Consider the following 24,247-nt stretch of genomic DNA (forward strand, 5'->3'; position numbering starts at 1 on the left):
GACAAAATGTGTTGAGTAAATTTCCAAAAGTTTATTACCTAACAAACAACTATTTATTTACAATCAAAAATATAATCAAAACGTGATTTTTTAATCACGTAAACGTTGTCTTCTTCCTTTAGCCCGCGTGAACTGGCGGAATCACTTCTTGAAACTTTAATCAGAAAGACCTTGTTGTCCATTGTTACAATTTCTTTGTCACAAAATCGCTGCATGAATCTGAAAATTATGTTTAAAGTTATTTTTTACGTTACTTAAAAAAATTTAAGTTTGTAATATAAAAATAAAAGAACTTTTATTTATTCTTTTATTATTTGTGATCCATTTCTTCTCTTATTGGAGATAAAGTGTTCAGATTTATTGTGATTAAATGCAAATTTTTGTTATTTTTAGACCTAAATATTTTATCTTCAACCAATAAACCAAAAAATTGATAATTAAAAAATATTAAAATTTACATAACAAAAAGGTAAAAACCTTCCAAAAGGCTGGTTTTCATGAACTTTAAAGCTTCGTTTTCCACCAAAATCGTCTCTAGCTATCAATTTTACTTTTTTGTGTTTGGTATTAACAAGATGAGTTTTTCTGTTAAAGTTAACTAATATTAGTATATATAGTACTAATATATAGTACTAATATTAGTACATATAGTACTTATATTTATTCGAAAATATACTAGTTATTCATATATTTATTAATATATATGTTGTACAAGAAACGTAAAACTAAAGTTGTTTTCTAAAACTAAATAGTAATTTAATTTACTACGCTTTAGTATATAAAAGTAATCAGAAGTATTATTGATTTATTTTAAGTTTTCTATCGCGGTTTTAAAATAGCAGAAACTTACTAAAAAAAATTAAGAAACGTCAAGCAGTATTTACTTTATATTTTGTAAACAATGTGTTGAGCGTTGCACGGCAAAATACAATGCTGACATCACTGGTCAATACCAGCAAACGGTTGCTTCATTTAAAAGCATGATTAACCGCTTGTAGGTAGAAGACTGCAAGTTTTTCGGTTGTGACTGATGAGTCCTAATAAGGACGAAACCGGTCTCAGTCTACCGAAGCTTGTGGTCTGATGATCCAATTGGTATGATCAACCCTTTTTTATTTACTATAGGTTTCAAATCTCCAAGACATTATCCCTTACATTTTTTTGTTTATTTTTTCATTATCTAAGATGTTGATTTAAATAAAATTTATATTAAAACAAATTACCCTATCATATTGCCCGGGAACAGCGTCTCTTATGCACGAGAGTAAAAATATGTATAAAATAAATAAAAAACATAAACAACAAAAAGAAAAAATTATAAATTAATAAAAAAAAAAAGACAACAACCGAGGGTAGTTGTCAGTGGTAACAGGGATAGTAAAAAGAATGAAAAAAATGATAATGTGTACAATTAAAATAATTAAATACAATAACCTACTGAAAATAGAAAAAAGAAAAAAAAAACTTACCTACAATCTTTTAGAGTTATGGGTAATAGTAATGAAAAAAAGTATCAAACAGAAAGTATTCGTCAAATAAAAAACAGGAAAATAGAAAATATATAAAAAAAAAATATATATATTATTTAAAAAAAAAATAAAAACAACTACGAACGAGAGTGAAAGTTAGTTTCATAGTGATAGCAAAAAAAAAAGAATTAAAGATAATAAAAAAAAAATAGTTGTGCAAAAGTGTCTTCGTGCATGAGTGTCTTTTCGTGTAAAAGTGACGCTTGTGCAAAAGAATTGCCGTGCAAAATTTTCTCCTCATGTAAAATTGACCCTCCAAACAAAAGTGACGCCGTGCATTATTTTTCTCATGCAAAAGGTTTCCCTCGTGCAAAAAAGACACTTAACCCCTTTCGCTCCCTTACTCACGAAAATATCTTAAAAAAAGGAATCGACTTCAGTTTAATTTAATCAAAACTGACAACATTGAAATTTATTATAACATTCAAATTTTTCTTACGTTTTTAAGATGATAATTTTGATGAAAGATATTATTGAAACTAAAATTATTTTTTTTAGTTCATTTTCTACCTTGAATAAGTTCTAACCCTTCAATAAAAAAACATGAACAGATACAAACCTCTCAAGTACTTTATCTCCACAGTTTTCATCATCCGAACTGACCTCATCAGATTCGGTTAAATCCTCAGAGCTACTGTCAGTGTAATGTTCTTCGGATGAACGAACTAAGAAGTCGCATCTTTCTGAAGCAAGTTCAAATGCATCCGTGTCTTCTTGATCTCTGAAATTAAAAAAAATATTTAGATATCTACTCCAAGTTTAAGTTTTGAATATTAACTCAAAAAAAAAGAAATATTAATTCATAAACCATTTTAGGTTCAATAATAATAAAATTCAATTCAAAAGAATCTAATTCAATATTATAGAGCAGTGCTTCTGAAATGGGGTTCCGCGAAGCCTTTTGAAACTTAAAAAAGATCATTTATTTAATTAAACATTTTATGTAAAAGTAAAATTAGGGGTTCCGGGGAAAATTTGAACTTTGGAAAAGGGTTCCGCCAGTAGAAAAAGGTTCAGAAGCACTGTTATAGAGTACATAGATACTTAAATAGTGAAATTCTTTTATTAAATATATTTGTTTTTCAATTTAAACATATTTTAAATCAATCACAAAATAAAGCTTTGATAATTAGAACTTAAAATAAATTAAATCATTTAAATCACATTTAAATCAGACTGACTTTTAAGTTTACTAACTTTAAATTTATAAGTAAATATTAAATAGAACTAAATATACAAAACACGAACGCAGTTAAAATATTTATCTGATCTTCAACGAAGAATGAGTCTTTATTCACTGACGAACTTATATATGAAGATTGATATTCATTTTGATGATTCAGATTTTCATCTTGATGAATCAGATCTTTATCTTGATGAATCTGATCTTCATTTTTACGATTCAGATCTTCACTACGATGATTATAATCTTCATTTTTACGATCCAAATTTTCATCTTTATGATTCTGATCTTCACTTTGATGATTCTGATCTTCACTTTGATGATTCTGATCTTCATTTTGATGATTTAGATCTACATCTTGATGATTCTGATCTTCATTTTGATGATTCAGATCTTCATCTTGATAAATCAGATCTTTATCTTGATGATTCTGATCTTCATTTTTACGATTCAGATCTTCACTACGATGATTATAATCTTCATTTTTACGATCCAAATCTTCATCTTTATGATTCTGATCTTCACTTTGATGATTCTGATCTTCACTTTGATGATTCTGAACTTCATTTTTACGATTTAGATCTTCACTACAATGATTATAATCTTCCTTTTTACGATCCAAATCTTCATCTTTATGATTCTGATCTTCACTTTGATGATTCTGATCTTCACTTTGATGATTCTGATCTTCATTTTGATGATTTAGATCTACATCTTGATGATTCTGATCTTCATTTTGATGATTCAGATCTTCATCTTGATAAATCAGATCTTTATCTTGATGATTCTGATCTTCATTTTTACGATTCAGATCTTCACTACGATGATTATAATCTTCATTTTTACGATCCAAATCTTCATCTTTATGATTCTGATCTTCACTTTGATGATTCTGATCTTCACTTTGATGATTCTGAACTTCATTTTTACGATTTAGATCTTCACTACAATGATTATAATCTTCCTTTTTACGATCCAAATCTTCATCTTTATGATTCTGATCTTCACTTTGATGATTCTGATCTTCACTTTGATGATTCTGATCTTCATCTTGATAATTAAGATCTACATCTTGAACAATCAAATCTTCATTTTGATGATTCGGATAATTATTCTGAAAATCTTCTTCGTCAATATCATCGTTGCTCACTTCTTCTTGTGTACTCCCATCTGATTTTAGTTTTAAAGATGTTATTAAAAACATTATCCACCAAAGAATAAATTCTAGCCCAAACAATAATCTACACTAGTTTAAACATTAAAAGCTTACTGATTTTTTAGCATTACCTCTATTTTATTTAAATTATGCTTAGCATGTTGTTTCAAATGTAATTTGAAAGGTATATTTATGGTAGCAGCAAATTTAACATCTAAAAAAAAAAAATTAAGTTATATTAAAAGTTTTTTATTTTATTCAAATTGGATTTTTTCGTGCAATAGATATTGCAAATGAAAAAAAATTGATAATAGTATGTTCGATATTTTTGTGAAAAAATGAAAACTTTTATAAATATAAGCTCACAGGTCTTAAACTTATTGCTAATAGTAATAAGTTTAGAGTTACACATAATGCTTTCCAGTTAAGGAAAAAATCATATTTATTATGAAGACGTATTATATTAATAAAGTTCATGCGCTTAAAATTATCTAGTAGAAAAGTAAATGCTAAATTAAAGGCGCATGGATGATTTTTGCTTTTTTTCCTGAAAAAGCTTTAGTATGTTTGAACAAGACTAAATAGTTGACTAAATATTATATATTCGATTTTATTTTTAATTAAATGTAGTTCTACTAGTGTTTTCTAGATACTAATAGTGGTAGTATATAACGATTTTTTCATTTCAAACTTTTGTAAGAATGAAAACTAAGTTTAAAACTGATTAGCCTTTTTTTAATCAAAGGTTTTATATTTACTCAATGTAGTGAGATTACATTACAAGATTAGTTTTTAAGAAAAAAATGCGTAATTTTTTACAATATTTTAAATTTAAATAGTATACGTACAAAAGGTGAAACTTTTTTATTTAAAGTATGTTCATTAAAGTCTATACCTGTTAAGTCAAAACTGTACATAATTGAATTGATATAAAATCATATCAAATGTAAATTTAGGTTTAAGTTTAGCCATATGTCCAGCAATCCAGGAAAATGTTTTATTGTTTAATAAGAAAACAACTAACTTAAGAGGAAATTTTAACAACAGTCTATCAATAACTCTATAAATGTTTTGTTAATTATTGAACGGTTTCTAATTGAAAAGTCTAAATCTAAATATCTTGTCTCGTCAAAATTATTTAATATTTCTCGTTAATTGTTTGACAAACATAAAAGTTATAAATATAATACTAGTAGCTTAATACTTAATTAAGTTGTTAAAGATTTTTTCAAAAGTATAGATAATTTCTTCTTCACCAAACCCTAAGGTACAGTTTATCTAAATTTAATAAACACAATAACAAACATGTATCTTGTTTTTCTGAAACTTCTAACGGTTTTTCATCGCATTTTATCTCAGTCTTTTTTAAGAATTTCAATTTTAGCATCCAAAATTTACGCTGAAAAATATTTTTTGTTTGAAGATGTTAAAATGTAGGGATTAAAAAAGTGTTTTTAACATTTATAAAACTTAAGAGTTTAAAATTTTAATCAATATGGCTTTTAATTCTAGCGTTTCCGTGACATTCAAAACTACATTATGAACAAATTTCCGGACCTTTGCCTGTATAAAAGATGATATAAAAGCAAAAAAATGCATTATTTAAGATGAATTTTAATCTTAAAACTAACAAATAGGCTGTAAAACACATCTTTTTCTATTTTCAAATCAATAGAATCCATCAAATTTCTTTTATAGCGTTCATTTCTGAGCTTTATATTGATCCAAAACTTATCAAGCAAAAAGCAAGCCTGAAAATTGAAATGCAACTAAAATGCGTTGAATCTAGTTCTATTAAACAGTAAAATTGTTTATTGTGGTTTTAAAACACTCAAGTGCACTAAAACTTTATTTTGCTAAGTTTTATTGTTATATGTGCTAAAATAGTTATTTAGATACAAAATGTATAAGGTACTAAAACTTCTTTCAAAATTAGCTCTAAATTTTCAACAAAATGCTTCAAATGAAAAACTTCAATGTCTTCGAACAAAAAGACTGTGTAAAAAAAGCTTAATTCAGTTTATAATGAAATTTAGTTTTAAACTTGTTTTCCAGATACTTACATTAGCAGTAAAAAAAGAGTAATTTATTTTTTCCAAAAAATATCTTTAAACTAACTTCTCTGTTTATCTCTTCGATAAATAGATAGTTTGGATCGTTTAGTTTATCTCTAGCTGTTTGCATCCAATCATCTATCATTTCATAACATTAAGCCTTCCAATATGAAGCCTGTAAGTTATGATTGCGCTAATACTATCTAAAGTTTTGTCACAAGTTAACTTTTTTTTTTAATTTTATTTTAAAGCAATCTAGTTAAAAAAACTGTTTTGCTAAACAAATAAATTCAGGCTCACATGTTCGTTTAACTCTTTGTGATCCAACGTTTGATCAGAATTTTTTTCTATGAGTTCGATGGACCGTTTCATCATCAACTTATCAGTTTCATCGTCACAAAAACTACCTAAATTAGTTTCAAAAATTTTTGTTAAATAGTTACAACCAAGAGTAAAAGATTACAAGAATGGTTTTGTAGTTTAATAGTAATTTAGTTTATACTCAATATTAAAAGTTTCAAAATAGACGTTTAGTTTCTTCTCTTCTTAATAGCCATAAAGTAGTAAAATTTACACAAATTATTAAATATAACTACAAACGTATGGCATGTTCTTCTGGAACTTCTGCTTCGTGTTTTGTCAAAGAGTTTTGAAACAATTTAAATCTGAGCGACCAAAGTCGGAGCTGGTAATATAAATTATATAATACTAAAAGGTATTAAATTTGGATCTTAAACTTTATACAAAACAGAATAAATTTTAACGAATCATATGAATAATTCATTAAATATTACTTTTAATATGAGTGATTCTACGCTAATCAAAAGTAAGTTATTATATTTTTGATAAAGTTTAGATATAGTTTAGTTAGTTACGAAAATATATATATGAAAGAGCAGCAGCATACAGACAAACTCTTTTGTAAAATAAATAAAAACAATTTTTAAAACTTACTTTTTTAGTGTTGACATCATAATCTACTTCACCTCTGTTGGGAAGACTCAAGCTTACTAAAAACTTATCAGTCCATAGAGCAGCCTGAAAGTTAAAATGAAGTCGAAATTATCTTACGCTAGGTAGTTCAAAGAAAAAATAAATGGAACTTGTTAAGTTAAGCTTCAGTCTATGAACTGACTTCTTTGTTCAACGCATCAATATCCAGTTGATCTGGATTTTCAAGTAAATTTTCAGCGCGTTCCATCCAACGACTGAAATTAGCACCACATTCTTTTCTCCAAAAGTCACCCTTATAAGTTTTTATTACGTAAAAATCGTTTTAAAGTTGTGTTGTTAGCAAGCAAGTAGTTTTTTTATTTTTTTATCACAACAGACCTACTTTGTTTTAAAGTTTGCTCAGCCATTGTTTTTATTGATTATAGAATTTTAAGGTAAGTAATATATAAATAAATCTTTTAAATAAATAAAAAAGTTTTCAAAGCTCAAGTATATGCTCACTGTGCCTTAGAATTTTATTTGTTTATCAATAAAATAGATAGAACATTTTAGAAACTTTAGGTTTAATCTTTTGATTTAGGATGGGCAAATGTCTGCAGATGTGTAATTTATAAAAAAAAAGAGAAACAAATGTGTTTTATTTTCTTGCTATTTTATTACTATAAAGTGGTCTATGATTTAGACGACAAAACTATGCAAAGTTGCACCGTGCGCTAAAACTTCATGTAATTAATTTGTAGTTAATTAATCATTTGCTAAAAAAGTTGTTTTTTCTAATTTCTGTTAACAAATAAATGTTAGTTAATTTTGGGTATAAAATATTTTTAAAACTCACATGATCTAAGTATTCTTCATAGTCAGTTTTTATGTCTTCGTGGTCACGAAAACTTGTGTCGTCCCGATGATGTAAAATAAGTGCAGCAGACCGTTTCATTTTAAGCTTGCAATACATTTCATGTTTACTTTTTTTACTTTCCTAAAATATTAAAAATGTCATTTGATGTGGTTTTTAGTCTAAGAAATAGTTCAAAGGATTTGTTTTTACATGCTTAATGATCTTGGAAATTGCTAAAATAAATAAATTATTTAATTTCATGAAGAACTTTTTTCTAATGAGCAGAAACTAATTTGAGTTGTATGAAACGAAAATTAGTAGGCCTTAATATAAAATAGAGATTTTTATAAAACAGTTTAGCCTAGAAATCACTAACAATAAAGCTTAAATACCTAAACTCTCATATTAGTAATAAACAATTGGCAAAAGTTTAGTTTTTAAGAAAAATTAAAAAGATTAAACTGTAAATTATCTTTTTAATTTTGGTAGAATTTTAAAACTATACTGTTTAATGCTATAACTCTAATGTATGTACAAACTTAAAAAAAAAATTAAAGTTGATTAAAAAAATTCTCAGGAAACTTAATCATATAGAATATTTAAAGATTTACACAAATTTTTCAGTTTTATCTATCGAAATCAAAAAATTTTTTAGATAGTTGCAAAGTTGTTAGTAAATTTAGGTAATTCTTGAAAAAACTAAAGAAGTGGGGACCCTAAATATGTTATAAATTAAGCAAAACTAAATAATGAGCTCATTTACATAGTTAATTAAAGTTCTAGTTTTAAGTAGATTTAAGATTTGTAACTAAAAGTTTATTGATTTTCAAATAAGTGCTTGTTCCGGTATCAACTCTTCAATATTAATTTTTTTCTACTTCACATGTTTGTAAAGAGTAGAAATAAATAAACTTATGTATACGCACTTCATAAAATGTTAGTTTAAAAAATAAACATTACATTAAACTTTAGACAAGTTTCCTTAAATTTCAAATAAGCTATAACATTTAAAGACATAAAAAGAACATTTAGAAACACAATTTTTTTACTAAAATTCCAACATATTTTCTTCTAATGTATAAAAATACTTTTTGATGACACAGCCATATTAAACTAAAATTAACCAAATTTTTAATTATAACAAACAGTTAAAATTATTTTTTGAGTGTCAAGTACTTTATAAAGCATTAAAAACTAAGCATTTAAAATATAACTTTGAAACTATCAGTTTTTCGTATGTAAAATGCATTAAGTATAAAGTATTGCAAACTTTTCTATTGACATTTAGTAATGATATTTTTGTTACTTTAGTTTCAACTATAGTTAATTTAAAGAATATTATGGAATACCATTTTTTTTTTAAATAAATTTTTTTAAACGGCACCAAACGTAACGAAAAAATAATATAACCACCATGCAAAACAAGACAAAACAAAAACTAAAACTTTTCACCGTACAAATCTATATATTTAATAGAAATGATTATATCTTGGGCCCTTGTTTTGTTTTATATCTTTGTTGTTTTTGTATGACTTAACAATAAACAGTTTAAAAGTACAAAATGAAATTTTAGTTCGTATTTTACTGAGACTACTACGTCGAACATTTATTTTAGATAGGGTATAAAAAATTTTTTCCACACATTAACGTTAAAATATTGCTAAATACATATACCAGGTTTTAACTAAAAATTGTTTTCTTTCTAAAAGCCACTTCTTTTAACTTTTTTTAATATTTATGCCATGAAAGAAATCTGCTTTAAATCAAACTATTAAAAATAAACAATAATACTAGACATGTATGCCAAACTTGTTGTAAAATATTGCATATACTTATCAAAAAAGATTTTGCCATGTCGTGTTGTAACTATCAAATCAAACAGATAATGTATGCCCACATATATTTTCGTTTTGATCAAGACAAAACCTTTTACAACCAGAAAATCTTTAGATTTTGTTTATATTCATGGTTTGCAACTTGTTTTATTTACTTAAGTATTTTAAGTATATTTTTTCGGACTGTAATATGGCAGTATTTTATTCAATCTTTTTAACTCTCTAAGATATATTATTTATAATGATAACCTAACGATTGTAAGTAATTTGAAAAATTAACTTTTAAGAATGTAAAATCTTAATGTTGAAATGAACTTTAAACAGTATATACAAAAGAGACAACGCAATAAACAAAATGTTTTTCACGCTATTCTAGTCAGTGACAACATAGCAATAAATAAAAAATACTTTTTATCTTCTACAGTATTTGTAGTAATCAGAAAAAACAAAATTAAATACTTACAAACTTAAATACACAAAACTAAACGAAACGCAATTTTGAATAAAGCCAACTAAAAAGAAACATACGAAATCAAAAAAATAAAATAAAAGCGTACTTAAATTAATTAAACAAAGCAAAAAAAATTTCAAATTTCCTTTCCCCACAATGGTTAGGTCTTTTAAAACACTTTTAGCCTCAGTTTTAACTACTTCAAAATTGTTACAATCATTTTAATTATCTAAATTCTATCCAAATTTAAATTTTCCACACAACATTAAATGTTTAGCAATAACTTTTTTTTCTCAGATGACTTCAGGTACTTATATTGCCATTTGAGAAAAGAAAAAGAGAAAAAAATCCGTTAAAATTATGAATGCGGTATAAAGACCTATAGTTGTTAGAAAGTTATTAAATAATTATGCAAAAAAACTTTTCCTTGAATAAGTTGAAAATAATAAAATACTTTTTTTTAAATTTTGGCCTAGTTAAAACTGAGGCTATCTTAGTAAAAAACCTATCCTTTGTAGGCAAAGGGAATTTTATTATAGGGTTGCTTTATGTACTTATTATTTTTTTGCTGTATATATGTTCGTGTTTGATTATCTCTAATCATAATTAGTTAATTGATTAGACTTGTGTATTAAAATTATGTAATCAAGATTCGTTTGTCATTGTTACTACTGCTACTATATAATTTAAAATTTATATCTCACTTATTGCGATATATCAACTGACGAAAATAGCTTGAAAAATGCTTAGTTTATTACATTGAGCGTCTTATATGAATATAATGTTGGATTAACTCTTTCCTTAGACAAGGTTGCAAGTTTTATGAAAATTTTTACACCAAAATAGTGTATGTTTCAAACATTTAATCTTTAATCTGAAAAGATACCATGAGTATGAACATAGTGTACTGCAATTAAACTTTACGTCAAAAATATAACTTATAGAAATAGTATGAGTAAATAATCAACTTCTATAAGTAAATTAAACATTTTGTTGCTAAGGTTTAGTTTGATAATACTAATTTTCAATGGATAATATTTAGCTTTGTCAGTACAAACTTATCAAGACTTCATTATTTTAAAAGTGTTATTAAATGTAAATTTGGCTATAATATCTAAGTAGTAAATATATGTAGAAAATAGTACTAACGTCTAATAGTTGAGATACATCAACAGCATTGCTACAATTCTCACTTTCCAGTGGTTGAAGTTGATCAATAGCCACTCCATTGACTGCACTAGCAACTGCATCATCATCAATCTGAGATTGGAATTGTTCACAAGCCTCCTCATTGTTCACAAGCCATTCACAAACCTCTTCAGCTGGATCTTCATCATTCACTGTGATCCATTTAGAAACTTTTTAAAAACTGTGAACTCTTTATTAAACGACAAATCTAAAAGCGCTCAATATGTTAGGTCCTTGGTACACGAAGAACTTTTCAGCTATCGTGTCGCACACCACTTGGATACCCTTTAACGTCTTGTCAAGGACTGAAATTAGGACTATAAAGGCAGTTAAAGATTAGAAGTAGAACTATTATACAAAATCAAAGTAACAAATAAGCTTAGAATTTACTGTAAGTTCCTTTTCATTAATTTCACACTTAAAATGACTAAAATAAGTTTTATTGCATGTATCTAACGAAAGCAAGAAATAAACGTGTAGGCCTACATTCTTTATTAAATAATTAAAGTTCTTACTTGTAGAGCTGTCTCCAAAGTTTTCTATAGTAAAACTTGCTACTTTCAGAAAATCAAAAGACATTGTTTGTAGTTCAGGTTCCATGACCAAGTTGTGGCCATCAATTGTTACTCTGTTAGATTCGTCAGGGTTCACAATGCCACATTTATTTACTCTCAAACAACCCTGTCATAAAAAAAAAATTATATGTTTTTGTTGAAATTAGAGATATCAATCTCGATGATATCTTTAATTTCAGGGTTCACAATGCCAAATTTGTTTACTTTTAAACAACCCTGTTTTGTTATTTTTAAAAATCGAAAAGTTAAAAGTTAAGTCAAATGACCCTGTCATAGAATTAAAAATAATACATGACTTTTTTGTTGAATTTTGAGATATCAATCTCGATGACCATGACACTAATCTCTTTTTTTATCTTAACTAAAGTTTTTTACTTTTTTTTTTAAATATACATTTAATCCTGTAAAACAGAAACTTAAATTATTTTAAACACAAAGTTGTAACTAGTTATCACTAATATTAAAAATTTTAAACTTGGTACAAAAAAAAAATACTTATCATATTCAAAGTTATGTAGTTAATTGCATTTATAACATATATTTGTTAGTAATCTGTTAATTACTTTTTATACAATGATCTTTGTTTAAAAATAAAAAAATAATATAATAAAACCAGGGCTCATTTTACAATCATATAGCTTATATAAAACATACTTTTTCATTAATTGCATTAAAGACTTCGTTAAAAACTTTTCCATCGACAGTCTTTACTTCTATGGTTGATCCCTGTTAATATATTTAGATCTGTTTTTAAGTTTAATAGTTAAAATTGAATTTTAAATAATGTATTATAAAGCTTAAAAATTCCTAATCTTTTAGTTTCACTCAAAAATAAAAACTCTGTCAAAGTCAGCAAATTAACACAGAAGAAACACAAAAGTATTTAAGCTAATCTCATATAAAAAAAATCAAAGTTTAATCTTTTTTGAATTAACTAACTATATTTGTTAATCGGTTGATAGGTATATGTAAAGAGTATTCCTTTTACACAAAGAATCTCAAAAAATTACTTAGGAGACAACATTAATGTTAATTTTATTTATACAAAAGCAACGTTATAAAGATTCCTTTTTATAAATTTCATCTTTTTTAATTTCATCATTTTTTGTTCACTTTAACAATAACGTTAAAATAACGTATTGATTAAAAAAATTATATTAATTGTCAGCACTAATTAATAAGTTATTTATCGTCTTATTTTTTACTTTGCAGGCCTGAGGATAATTGTTCGGTGAAACGACTCTGCCTTTGTAGTAATAAGATTAAAATTAATTAACTCTTTAACTTTCTATTAATGTGATTGAGTTGTAGGAATTTTAATGCACTTAAACTTTTATTAATAATAATTAAGCGTTACATGACAATTCAAATTCTGACAGCTCATGTTCAACTATTCAATTGTTAAAAAAAAAATTAAAAGACTATATCTCAAAACAAAATATAAGTCTGAAAAAAATAAAAAAAACGCGTGTGTAGATTAATTAATATATACAAGCCACTTTCATCTATTTAAAAAAATCTAAAATATTCGTCAAGATATTTTAAAATTACTAAAAATAACTACATATTTTACTTTAATAAAGCCATATCTCAAAAATCTCTTTTTTTTGCAAAAACTAAAAAAAAATGGCCTGTAGATATTAAAACTATTTACATATAATTTTTTTTTACTTAGACAAACATACATTACTTTTTTATTTTTAGCCGTTTCAATTTTTATTAAGAATTTGAATAAGTCGTGCACCCATACTTAAGCAACGTTTAACTCACTCTAGCAGCAAACAGCGTTTCAACTATTGCATCATTGTGAAATAACCCTCCATTGGAGTTCATCGCAGCCCTTACTTCATTGAACAACTGGAAAAGTAAAAAAAAATACTTTCGATTAGCAAAGAAGTATCAAATATTTTTTCATTAAAGTTATTATAAAGCAGTTTATAATGCAAGTTAGTAGACAATTAAAAGCTAAGTAGTATCTTTAAACAAAAAGAAAAACAAAACAAAGTAGTAAACGAAATTTTACAATAACAAGGACCAGAGTACATTAAAAAGACCTCTTAGGTCTTCGAGTTGTACAAAACACTAGGTTTTAAGTTTTAATCAGTTAGAAGAAGTTGTTAACCAAAAACAAACTCTAAATAAAAACAAAGCAACAAGAAGTTAAACAAAAACTTCATGGAAATAGATGAAATGCAAGAATTAGTTTTAAAATAAATGCACGTTATTAAAACAGTTTTAACTAAAAATTTTATAAAGTACTTAATACAAATTAAACTATTTATTATTGATTTAACACATTTCATATGTTGTTAGATAGTTTTTCATTTTTGATTACTCTGATAAACAACTTACCTCATGACTTTTGTTTCCTAACTGGCTTTGTTCATTCATAGTTCAAGTTAGAGCTAAAAAACCTTTTACAAATTAAAAAAAAAAACTCGTTAAACATTAAATACAGCACAACAATTTATCTATTGTTTATAATCTGCACCGAAAATTAAATTTGAAACAATAAAAATATTTAGCAAAAATATAAACTTATTTAAACTAGAATTTTACACTTTAAAATATTTTTAAATAACCTTTAAATGTCAAATGTGCAAAAAATATTACAAATCTTTACATTTTAAGCAAATTTTTTTAGGCAAATAAAAGTAACATGTTTAATTTAAATTAGAACTTAAAATAAAAAAGAGATTAAAAACAATTAATTCGTTGAAATAACTAAGTAATTCAATTATTCAAAAAAAATAAAACATAGGTGCCAAAAAAGTTTTAATTTTGTTTTAAATTCTGGCTAAAACATTTTTTTTACAATATAACTTTAAATTTTAAGTATATTTGTCAAACAACCTTAAATTAAAAGATATTAGTGTTCTATTTAAATCCTTTTGTTTAAAAAAAAGTCTCAAAATCTAATACTAATAAACAGTTTAATATATACACAAAAGTTATTTACAAGCAAATGCTCTTCCAAAGATACACTCATAAATCTTTTTATTTTGCTATTCATTAAAATACTTTTTTTTATTAAGAGAACACACTGTAAAATATTCATATTCGATAAAATACATATTCTAAAAAATCATGAGAAACAAAAACAATATACATACTTTGTTTTTTAGAAGTTCATGTGAAAACCTATATAGAAAAAAAGTACATATTGTTCAAAATAATTGAAAAACTTGCTGTTTCAAACACGTTCTTTATAAACAAACAAACTGTTCACAAACTCACTATAACCAAGGGATTTTCAAGCACGAACAGTCTACATCACCATAACGGAAACAATCAACGGACCATTCATTTTTATCAACATCGAAACAATTGACTTCATTTTTAAATTTTTGAAAAACAAAGATTTTACACCCGATCGCAAAAGCTTCGTTAACACATCCAATGTAAAATGGAGATTTTAGAGAAACAAACTTTTTGCTGACGCTGTCATAAACCTCGCTTTTGCTAAAACCCCGATCAATGACGTGCAGTTTGCTTTTTACAACAACCATTTTGTGATGAAATTTAGTTTTAATCATGCTTGGCATTGGCAACCATTTGTCAGCAATGACGTCATACGACTCTACAGTAGTCAGAGGATTGTTTCCCATCCCATACCCACCGCAAACAACTATTCTTTCTTCGAACACTGCCGACGCGGTCCAAAATCGCTGTTCGTTCATGCCGGCGCATGTTTTCCACGCGCGCCTTTTTGTATCGTATTCCAAACAAGAGTCGGCGCATGGTTGGCCGCGCATTTTCCCTCCGAGCAAAAATATTTTGTGCATAAAAGCGGAAGCGCAGTACCTGTAGCGTTCATCAACGACGTCGGTTACTTTCTCCCATCTCCCAGTTTGAAACGAATATCTATCTACGGATCTCATAAGGAGACGTTTATCTCCGTATTTGCTTTCGCCACCGATCACATAAACCTCGTCTTTGAGGCAAACTGCATTGAAATTTGTTCTGCGTTGTTTTATGCCAGCTAGTGTTTTCAACGGTTTTAGAGTGGATGAATCAACTACGTCCACAGTTTTAAGGATGCAGTTTTCATTTTTATCAACTTCAAGGTGTCCGCAAATAAAAAAGTTATAATTTCGATGATGGCAATATCTATGATTATTAGATAGGTTAACTTCGTGCTCGTTACACCTTTCTACGTTTTCCAACGCTTCGCTTATCAATGAAACGCAATCTTCGTTTTCGGTAAATGATGAAGACCCTTCTAAAATATATTTCAAAGCATGATCTGTTAACAAGTTTAATCGAACTGTTGACAAAAGCTGTTTAGCATGCTCCTTGCGCTCGTGTTCTTTGTAGCGCAACCATACGTTTCCTGAATTGTAGACTTCTAGTTCTGAGGTAACGTGCAACTCAGAACTTGCAAGTATTTCTACAGCTGAAGCACAATCTAATTCTAGAAAGTTTCGAGTCTCGACTAAAGTAGTAAAGAAAGTTTCAATAAATTTTAAAGATTGTTTGGTAATAACTGGCAGGTTGAACATTTTACTCAATACATAAGTTACCAACAAGTTTTTTACATTCATAAGACCTTCAACTTTTCTAATCACTCTGTTTTCCAAAATTTTATTCGGAAAGTACACTCTATTCTTTACAGCAGAAACTACCTCATCAGTTTTAAGGGTATAACCTGTAAATAATTGATTTTGCCACACTTATTATACTGCTTTTAAGAATTAATGTTATATTTAAACTTTTGATGAAAAAAATTAGAAGTAAAAAGTTTTATATTTTTCCTCTTGTAATTTATATATTATATTCATTTTGTTTTTATCATTAGAATATTAAATAGTTATAAACTTTATTATCTTAAGAACTTTTCATTTGTTGTTTTTCCATAAAATAATCCAGTGTTATAAACACTCTTCGTAAACATACTCTAATTAAAACGTATGTTCATTTATAGATAGCCTTATTGCACTTTATATGAAATACTTTATTTCAGTAAATAATAAAACACGCTATACTGTATCTAATTATATTAAAAGCCAATTTTATTTAAATTCAATAAAACACAAAAGCTTGTTGATAACAACAAACAGTTTTTTAAGAAGTCTGAGTAAAAAAATATAAGCCTCCTAATAAACAATAAAAACTGAGTATCTAATGTTTTTGAATAACAAACATTTGTATACTTTAACGTAATATACTGAACTAGGCAAATCATTGTAATAGTATAAAAATTGGAAAGCTAAATCCTTGGCATTTTAAACAACTAATAAAATATTATGTGCTTCTAAAATTTTAACATTATTTTGCTGCATAACATCTTAATTCTAACATATAATAAAACTAATACCTGGTCTTGAAAAACGTTTTGTTTTACAACGTTTATAAGAATTTTCCTTGCATGTCTTTGAAAATGAACGAGGAGCTGATCTTATGCTACCAATTGAAGTTTGAGAAACTTTTTCTAGATTTCTATTCATTTCATCAATTTGAATATCTTTATTTTCTTTTGGCATAGCTTGGAACTTTATTGTCTTTAAACTCACTAAAACTTCCAAATTAAGTTATGAGCTAAAAAATTATTAATAATAAAAATAATCATTTAAACACAGATAAAATAAAGTATATATATATATAATAAGAAATAAGTTATTTAACTTGATAAATCAAATCTGTCACTTAAAGCCCACCTTAAGGGCTTTATTAAACTTATTTTAAAGTTGATGAGTGCATAAGCACGAAACTCGAGTTCTTTAAGTTTTAAATCTTGAAATAAACCTTAATATATATACATATATAAATATATAATTTAATGAAATAACGATTTCAAAAATGCTGAAACATATGTTTCATAAAGACAAAAAAGAATGTCTCTAATCTTCAAATTAGTAGAAGGTGTTCAAGTTTGAATATTAACCTTATTTTATATCTAAATATATATATATAATTTATTAGAAAAATTAGATTTCAAAAAAAAAACTGGTACACATTTTTCATAAAACTAGACGCCTTAATCTTCAGCCAGCTAAATTTAAAATAAAAGCACTTTGCTAAACAAAGAAGCAAAAGTTCAACAAAAAACAAAAAACAGTATGACGTAATACTGTGCATTACAAAAATTCAGCACAAAAATCGATCTACCAGTTAACTTTCAAACAAATAAAACTTAACAAATACTATTTCTGTTTTTTGTATAACTTTTGCTTCTATGTTTAGCAAAGAGCTTTTATTTTAAATTTAGCTGACTTAAGATTAAGGCGTCTAGTCTTATGAAACACGTGTACAAGTTTTTTTGAAATTTTATTTTTCTAACAAATTATTTAAAAGCCCTTCAAGTGTGGCTCAGTAGAAGTTGTTTAAGTTTAAATAACAACCTTATTATATATATATATATATATCTACATATATATAAAGAATTGTTTATAAATAACAGGGTTTATAAGTTTTTAAATAAGATTCAACTACTTTATCAACCAGATTTTATGTTATTCACATGCAAACAGCAGTAGTTTTTTACATTTGCAAAAGCTGTGCACACTAAAATATCAATCTAGATAAAAGTGATAACTAAATAATAAGACAAAATACAATGGAAAGTTGCTATTTTTTTGTATTGAGAAATTTTTTTAATATGGTAGCGAGTATACAACCGTATTATGCTATCACATGATGATTAAGCTTTACTCATAGAGATTTTAGTAATACAACAATCTCTATTAAATGTAAATAAATAGATATAAGGGGGTAAACTTAATATGTAAAGTAAGTATTATAATATGTAAAATATTTTATACCAAAATTCAATGGTTTAAGGGTGTGGTAAAGTTTTTATCTTTCATATTCAAACCAAGAAAAATAGAAGAATTAAGTTAAGAACTAACTATTGTTTAGGAAATAAATTTTCTTGTTTATTTAGTTTATAAATTAAAGGTAAAACTTATAAAAGGCTAACACCCTTTATTGTTTTTACCAGGAATTACATCGGGCCATTATAAAAATTAAAAGTGCAATAAATTCAATGATTGATAATGAAAAGAAAAAAAAGTTATAATGGTAGTTTTTTGAGAAATCTTTTAGGAGAGGGCATAACTTTATTAATTTTTTTGCAGGAGATTTTTTGAAAAAAAAAATTTAAAAACTCTGCCTTAACTTATAGTTAAATATCAAAAAATATACAAAACATGCCTGATCTTGCAAATCAATATTAAACAAGTAATATCAGCTTTAGTAGTTATAAAGGTTCAAAACTTGTTTTTATACCCTGAGAAGCCTAAGTGTTGGACAACCCTGAATTTTAAAATTAAAAATTACTTATGGAAGCATAGGTCGAGTTAAAAAAAGTACAATTAATCCTAAACTTTTTTAAATTTCAAATTTGAATAGTCCAAACTTTTTGCAAGTTTTTTAGTTGTTATAACTTAAATCTTTTTACTATAATTTAATAATATTTGAACAGATTGGTTGTTTTTTATAAATATGTCTATGTTTTGTTTTTAATCGTTTTACATTAGTAAATTTATAGCTACTTTATTGTAAAACATGTTTTAACGGTTTTTTCAAACCAGACATTTCTGTTATGAAAAAATTAAACTTTTTTTAAGTAAATCCACACAGTCCTAAATTTAGGGTTCTAGGTATTTTTTTTTTAAATTTAAAGGTCTTCAAGGTTTTAATACTTTAAAGTTCAAGTTTTATGGTATGAAATCCAACTAAAATTTGAAAAAAAAGTCGTAAACGATGTAAAAACATTAAAAAACACCATTAAGTCCCCTAATTGTAAATATAAAAATTATTAGATATACAATTGTTTCTTTTATTTGAGATAGATTTTATTTTCGGAACGGGTCTGAATTGCCCAAAGACAAAAATGCACGGGGTTACTATATTGCACGAGGAGAATAAATTACACCAGTGCACAAAAATGCACGAAACAAAATTTGCACGAAGGCACAAAATTGCATGAAGACGATTTTGCACCAAGATTTATTTTTTAGGCGTTACATTTTAGCACAAGAGTAATTAAATACAGAAAAATAAAATAAAATAAATAACAATAAGGAAAAAAATTGATTTAACTTAATAAAAAAAACGTTAATGACCAAAAGTAAGGGTTAGAGTATCAGTGATAGTAAAAATAGAAAAATTAATAACTAAAATCATAATAAAAAAGTATATAAAACAAAAACTAAATAAAAAAAAACAAACGACCGAGGGTTAGGGGTAAAAGTGATAGTAGAAAAAAAAAAATTAAAACAAAAATTAAAAATGCAAACTTATATGTATTTACTTACATGAAAATTAAAAAAAAAAATCCACCGAGGGTAGGGGTTAGGGTTAACAGTAAAGTATAAAAATAAATATATTAATAAAAAAAAATTAGAGTTATGAAATGAAAATTAAAAAACATATACCCCTGCAAAAATTTTTCCGTGTAAAACTGTTTGCTCGTGTATATAAGATTATGTGCAAAAGTTACCCTTTATTCAAAAATATCTTTATTCAATTTTATTCACTCCCGAAAAGTGTCTTTGAGCAAAATTAGCTTTGTGCAATTTTTTGCACTTGTGTAATTTTGCCCCATATTGCAATTTTTTAAGCTGATACGAATTTGACAGCTACCCAGATTTCTTGTATTTTATCAAAACTTTATTACTTGAAATGTAAAAACAATTAAGAATTTTTGTTTTTTTTTAGTTTTTAATTTTGATGATTTTATTCAAACTGTAAGTTTTTTTTTCAAAGTTTCTCAAATTCCAGGTTTATAAGGTAATTTTTGCCCGAACTTTAAGATTTTTGGCAACCCTGTACAGTCTTTAATCAGCTTAATAATGTTAAATCAGCAAATTTATGTTATTTAAACTTTTCCATAAGTTTTTACACAACATCTTTAATTTTTGCCTAAGCAGAAAGAACTAAAAATAAATAAAAATCTGTGAAATTAAATCATAAAGTAATTTATAAGAGATCAAAGGAAAATAATTTAGATGGTGAACTGGTGTAATACTAGTAAGAAACTGGAAGCAAATAAGATACAATTAATTTGCTGTAAATAATTTATAAATACATCAGTCTTGCTATGCTGTAATGAAATTGTGTACAGCATCTTTTACAGTTGGTTTAGTAAAAATACAACTTAACACTTCTTTTTAACTAAAAACAAATTGGATCAGGGTATTATGAGAATTAAAAAATTACAGCCAATGGTACACAAGTGTATTTTTTGTCTATTATTGGTTTAAATTACAGACTTTATTAAACTTAAAACTTGTTTAAGAACTTTTTGGTTGTCTAAATAATATACAAATGGTGTCGAACTAGAAGCAATTGAACTTTTTCTATTTAGGTCAAATGAAAATTGCTATAAAAATGATAGATCCTTTTTTATAAAAAAGTAGTTAAATGTAGACATTTACAGCAAAAAAAAAATATTAATTTTTTTAACTATATATTAATCTATTCATAAACTGAAATTCAAGCTAACACAGATGTAAGTCTTTATAATAAGTTTAATTAAAAGTTTATTGTGTTTGAAGTGATACATTAATAATAATTTTCTCTAGTTATTTATATTATTCTTGTAGGGTTAAAGTTATTATAATACCTTGCTAGTAGCAAAACTAAATTTATTAATTTTTTTAATAGCATTGCTACTTTTGAAGAACAAAATAGATTTTATTACTAAAAATTAGGCTGTGTTTTGTCTACCTGGCACGAGTTAGTCTGAGATTTTAATAATACTGAAAAAACAGTAACATAGCAAAAGAACCTAAAAATACTTAAGTAAAACAAAAAGGACTTAAAAAAGTATTAATAAAAAGTAAAGTTAAAATCATAAAAAAATGTCCTTTAATTTAAGAAAAAAATAAATATTTTTCTGACTTTGCAAATAAAAAGTATAAACTTAAGTCAGGTTCAATAAGTTAATTACAATAAGGTATAACCTGTAACCGGATTTAATCCCGACTAATTAGAATATAATCCGGCTACAGATTATACCTTTTGAGTGATAAATGGTTATATTTAAATTAGCTTTTATGTCTGCCTTTTTGCATGGACTCATATATCATAGGTCAAAACTTAGCATGTCTTGTGGGGCATTTATAGGTTTTATATTATTTAACCCTTCTGTTCTAAAAAAGGTTTAACTATCTTATTATAACACTATACAGTCCAATATTTGTTATTTTAAGTATTTTATTATCTCTTCAGGGTTTTCTTTATTTCTTCTAGGGTATAAAAAATAAGTTTTTTGTCCAATTTTAGTATAAAGTTAAACGCAAGTTAAAAAACTGTAAAATTGTATATCAACATTAAAAAGACACTGTAAAGCTACTCAAAATTTATTTTTTAATATTATAAGTTTTTGACTTATCTTTTTTTTTCAATAGATAATTTGTATCTAACCAAATGTTTAGTACTTAACATATAATTTTTTTCATTTTTAGTTTTTTAGGTCTTTTAATATTTTTTATACAGACTCCATCCTTTTTTTTTATTTTTTAAATTCCAGGTGGTTTTTGTCTAAATTGTCAAACTTTAAGTTTTTCTGAGGTTTTGGCAGCCTTGTATATTGTATAAACCATATTGAGAGTTTAATTAAGTTTGTATGCATTAATAATACTATTATTACAATAAATAATATTGTAACCGTTGTATATATTTTTATTACATCTTTAGTTTATTCTGTAAAGAAGTAATTTTTTTTCAGAAATACAACATGAGGTAGTCTAAAAGATCACAAGAAAAAAATTGTTTTTATTGTTTACTGATGTATTATTAGTAAAAAACAGGTAGAAAATTGATAAAATAATTTTATTGTAACTAATCTAAAAATACAACATTCTTGTATTATTATACTTGTTGTTTTTTGCATCTTTAATAGTTGCTGTTGTAGAAATACGACAAAACTTTTTTTATATTAACTAAATAATAGATGAGTTCATGGAACTATGAAGAAAATAGTTAAAGCTATTGGAAGACTTATTAAGCATATGTCAGTTTTAAGTTTAGAAAATGGGTACCATTTTAAACATACAAAATTAAAGTTTTGTTCAAATTCAAATATATTAATAACAAATGAGTGGTGGTAAAATAAAAATTGCCATAAAATTGATAGATATTTGTTTTTTTTTTTAAGTAGTAAAAACTAACAGATATTTCATTATAATTTCTCTTTATATCTTTTTTCAAATACACAACAATCTATTCATAAATTTAGATTGAAGCTTACCTGGATGAAAGTCTTGATAATCTTCCGTAAAACTTAATCAAAAATTTATTTATTGTTTAGGAATTGATACTATCTGAAATCATTAACAATTTTTATGAGTTTAAATTTAACTTATTAAAGGTTTAAATTATTATAATAACTTAATAAAGGCTAAACTAGGTTTAACAAATTTTGCTACTTTTAAAGACAAAAAAAAAGATTAAGTGAAAAGATTAAACTGAGTTTTATTAACCTAGCATAATTTAGTCTATGTCTTTTATTTAACTGTAACAAAAAATATTCTAGCAAAAAAAAAAACCTAAAAATAGATTAGTATAACAATAATGACATATGATGTTATTATATAAAAAAGAGAGTTAAAATTATTAAAACTATACATAGCTTATTGAACAGTAGAAAAGATGCCTGAAGTATTTGGTCAACGGGTCATATCCTTTAATTTAGGAAAAAATAAAATTTTCTCTACTTTGCCAAAACAAAATAGAATTAAGTCGGGCTCCGTAAATTAAATAAAAATTTTGCTTACTTTTTTTAAAGTGATTTCTTTAAGTAAGCAAATGGGTGGCAACCATATATAATTATTACAACTTGGACTTGAAGAAAATTTTAAGTTAAATTCTGTTGATTAACTAGCTGTTAAACATATTGCAGGCTATATATGTAAGTGTAAATGCATGTAATTAAATTATACTTTAAGTCTGCTTTTTTGTTTGGACTCATCTACCATGGGTTTAAATGCAAAATGTTTTCTGTGACATTTAAAGTATGTTCATTTTTATTAGTAAACATTTCTGTTCTGATAAAGTTAATATTTTTTTCAAAACACCATAGAATTTTATATTTAGGGCACCAATATGTTTTTGTAAAAATCTTCCTGGTTAACTGAACTTCTTCTAAGGTATTAATAAGAAGTTTTTTGGTCAATTTTTTGTATAAGATTAAACTCCAGTTGAAAAAACTTCTTGTAATTGTGGAACAATATTAAAAAGACACTATTAAGCTAAATTAAATGTAATTTGTAATTAAGAATAAAATTTCAACTATACAACTTTTCGTGTGATAGTTTATTTGTATCTAATCAGATTTTTACTATTTAAAATGTAAAAACAATTTATTGTTATTGGTTTTGTCAGTTTATTAGTTATTTCTATTCAAACTCCAGACTTTTTTAAAAATTTAATAAATTCAATGTTTTTCCAGGACTCCATGATTTTTACAACCCTGTTTATTATGTAGACCATATAGAGTGTTTTACCAAGTTTATATGCATAATTTTGTTATTGAAAATGT

The 24,247-nt window shown here is 25.6% G+C and overlaps 1 protein-coding gene across 1 annotated transcript; it reads right to left on the bottom strand.

Moving 5' to 3' along the window:
- Positions 1-14,996: 14,996 nt before the first annotated feature.
- Positions 14,997-16,262, bottom strand: LOC145846265 (kelch-like protein 38). The gene has a single exon (XM_082953143.1). It carries the CDS (start codon positions 16,260-16,262, stop codon positions 14,997-14,999), a length of 1,266 nt encoding a protein of 421 aa, XP_082809269.1.
- Positions 16,263-24,247: the final 7,985 nt, after the last annotated feature.

The sequence above is a fragment of the Thalia democratica genome, unplaced genomic scaffold, assembly GCF_965202585.1.
Source record: "Thalia democratica unplaced genomic scaffold, ktThaDemo2.hap1.1 HAP1_SCAFFOLD_366, whole genome shotgun sequence".
Lineage (NCBI taxonomy): Eukaryota > Metazoa > Chordata > Thaliacea > Salpida > Salpidae > Thalia > Thalia democratica.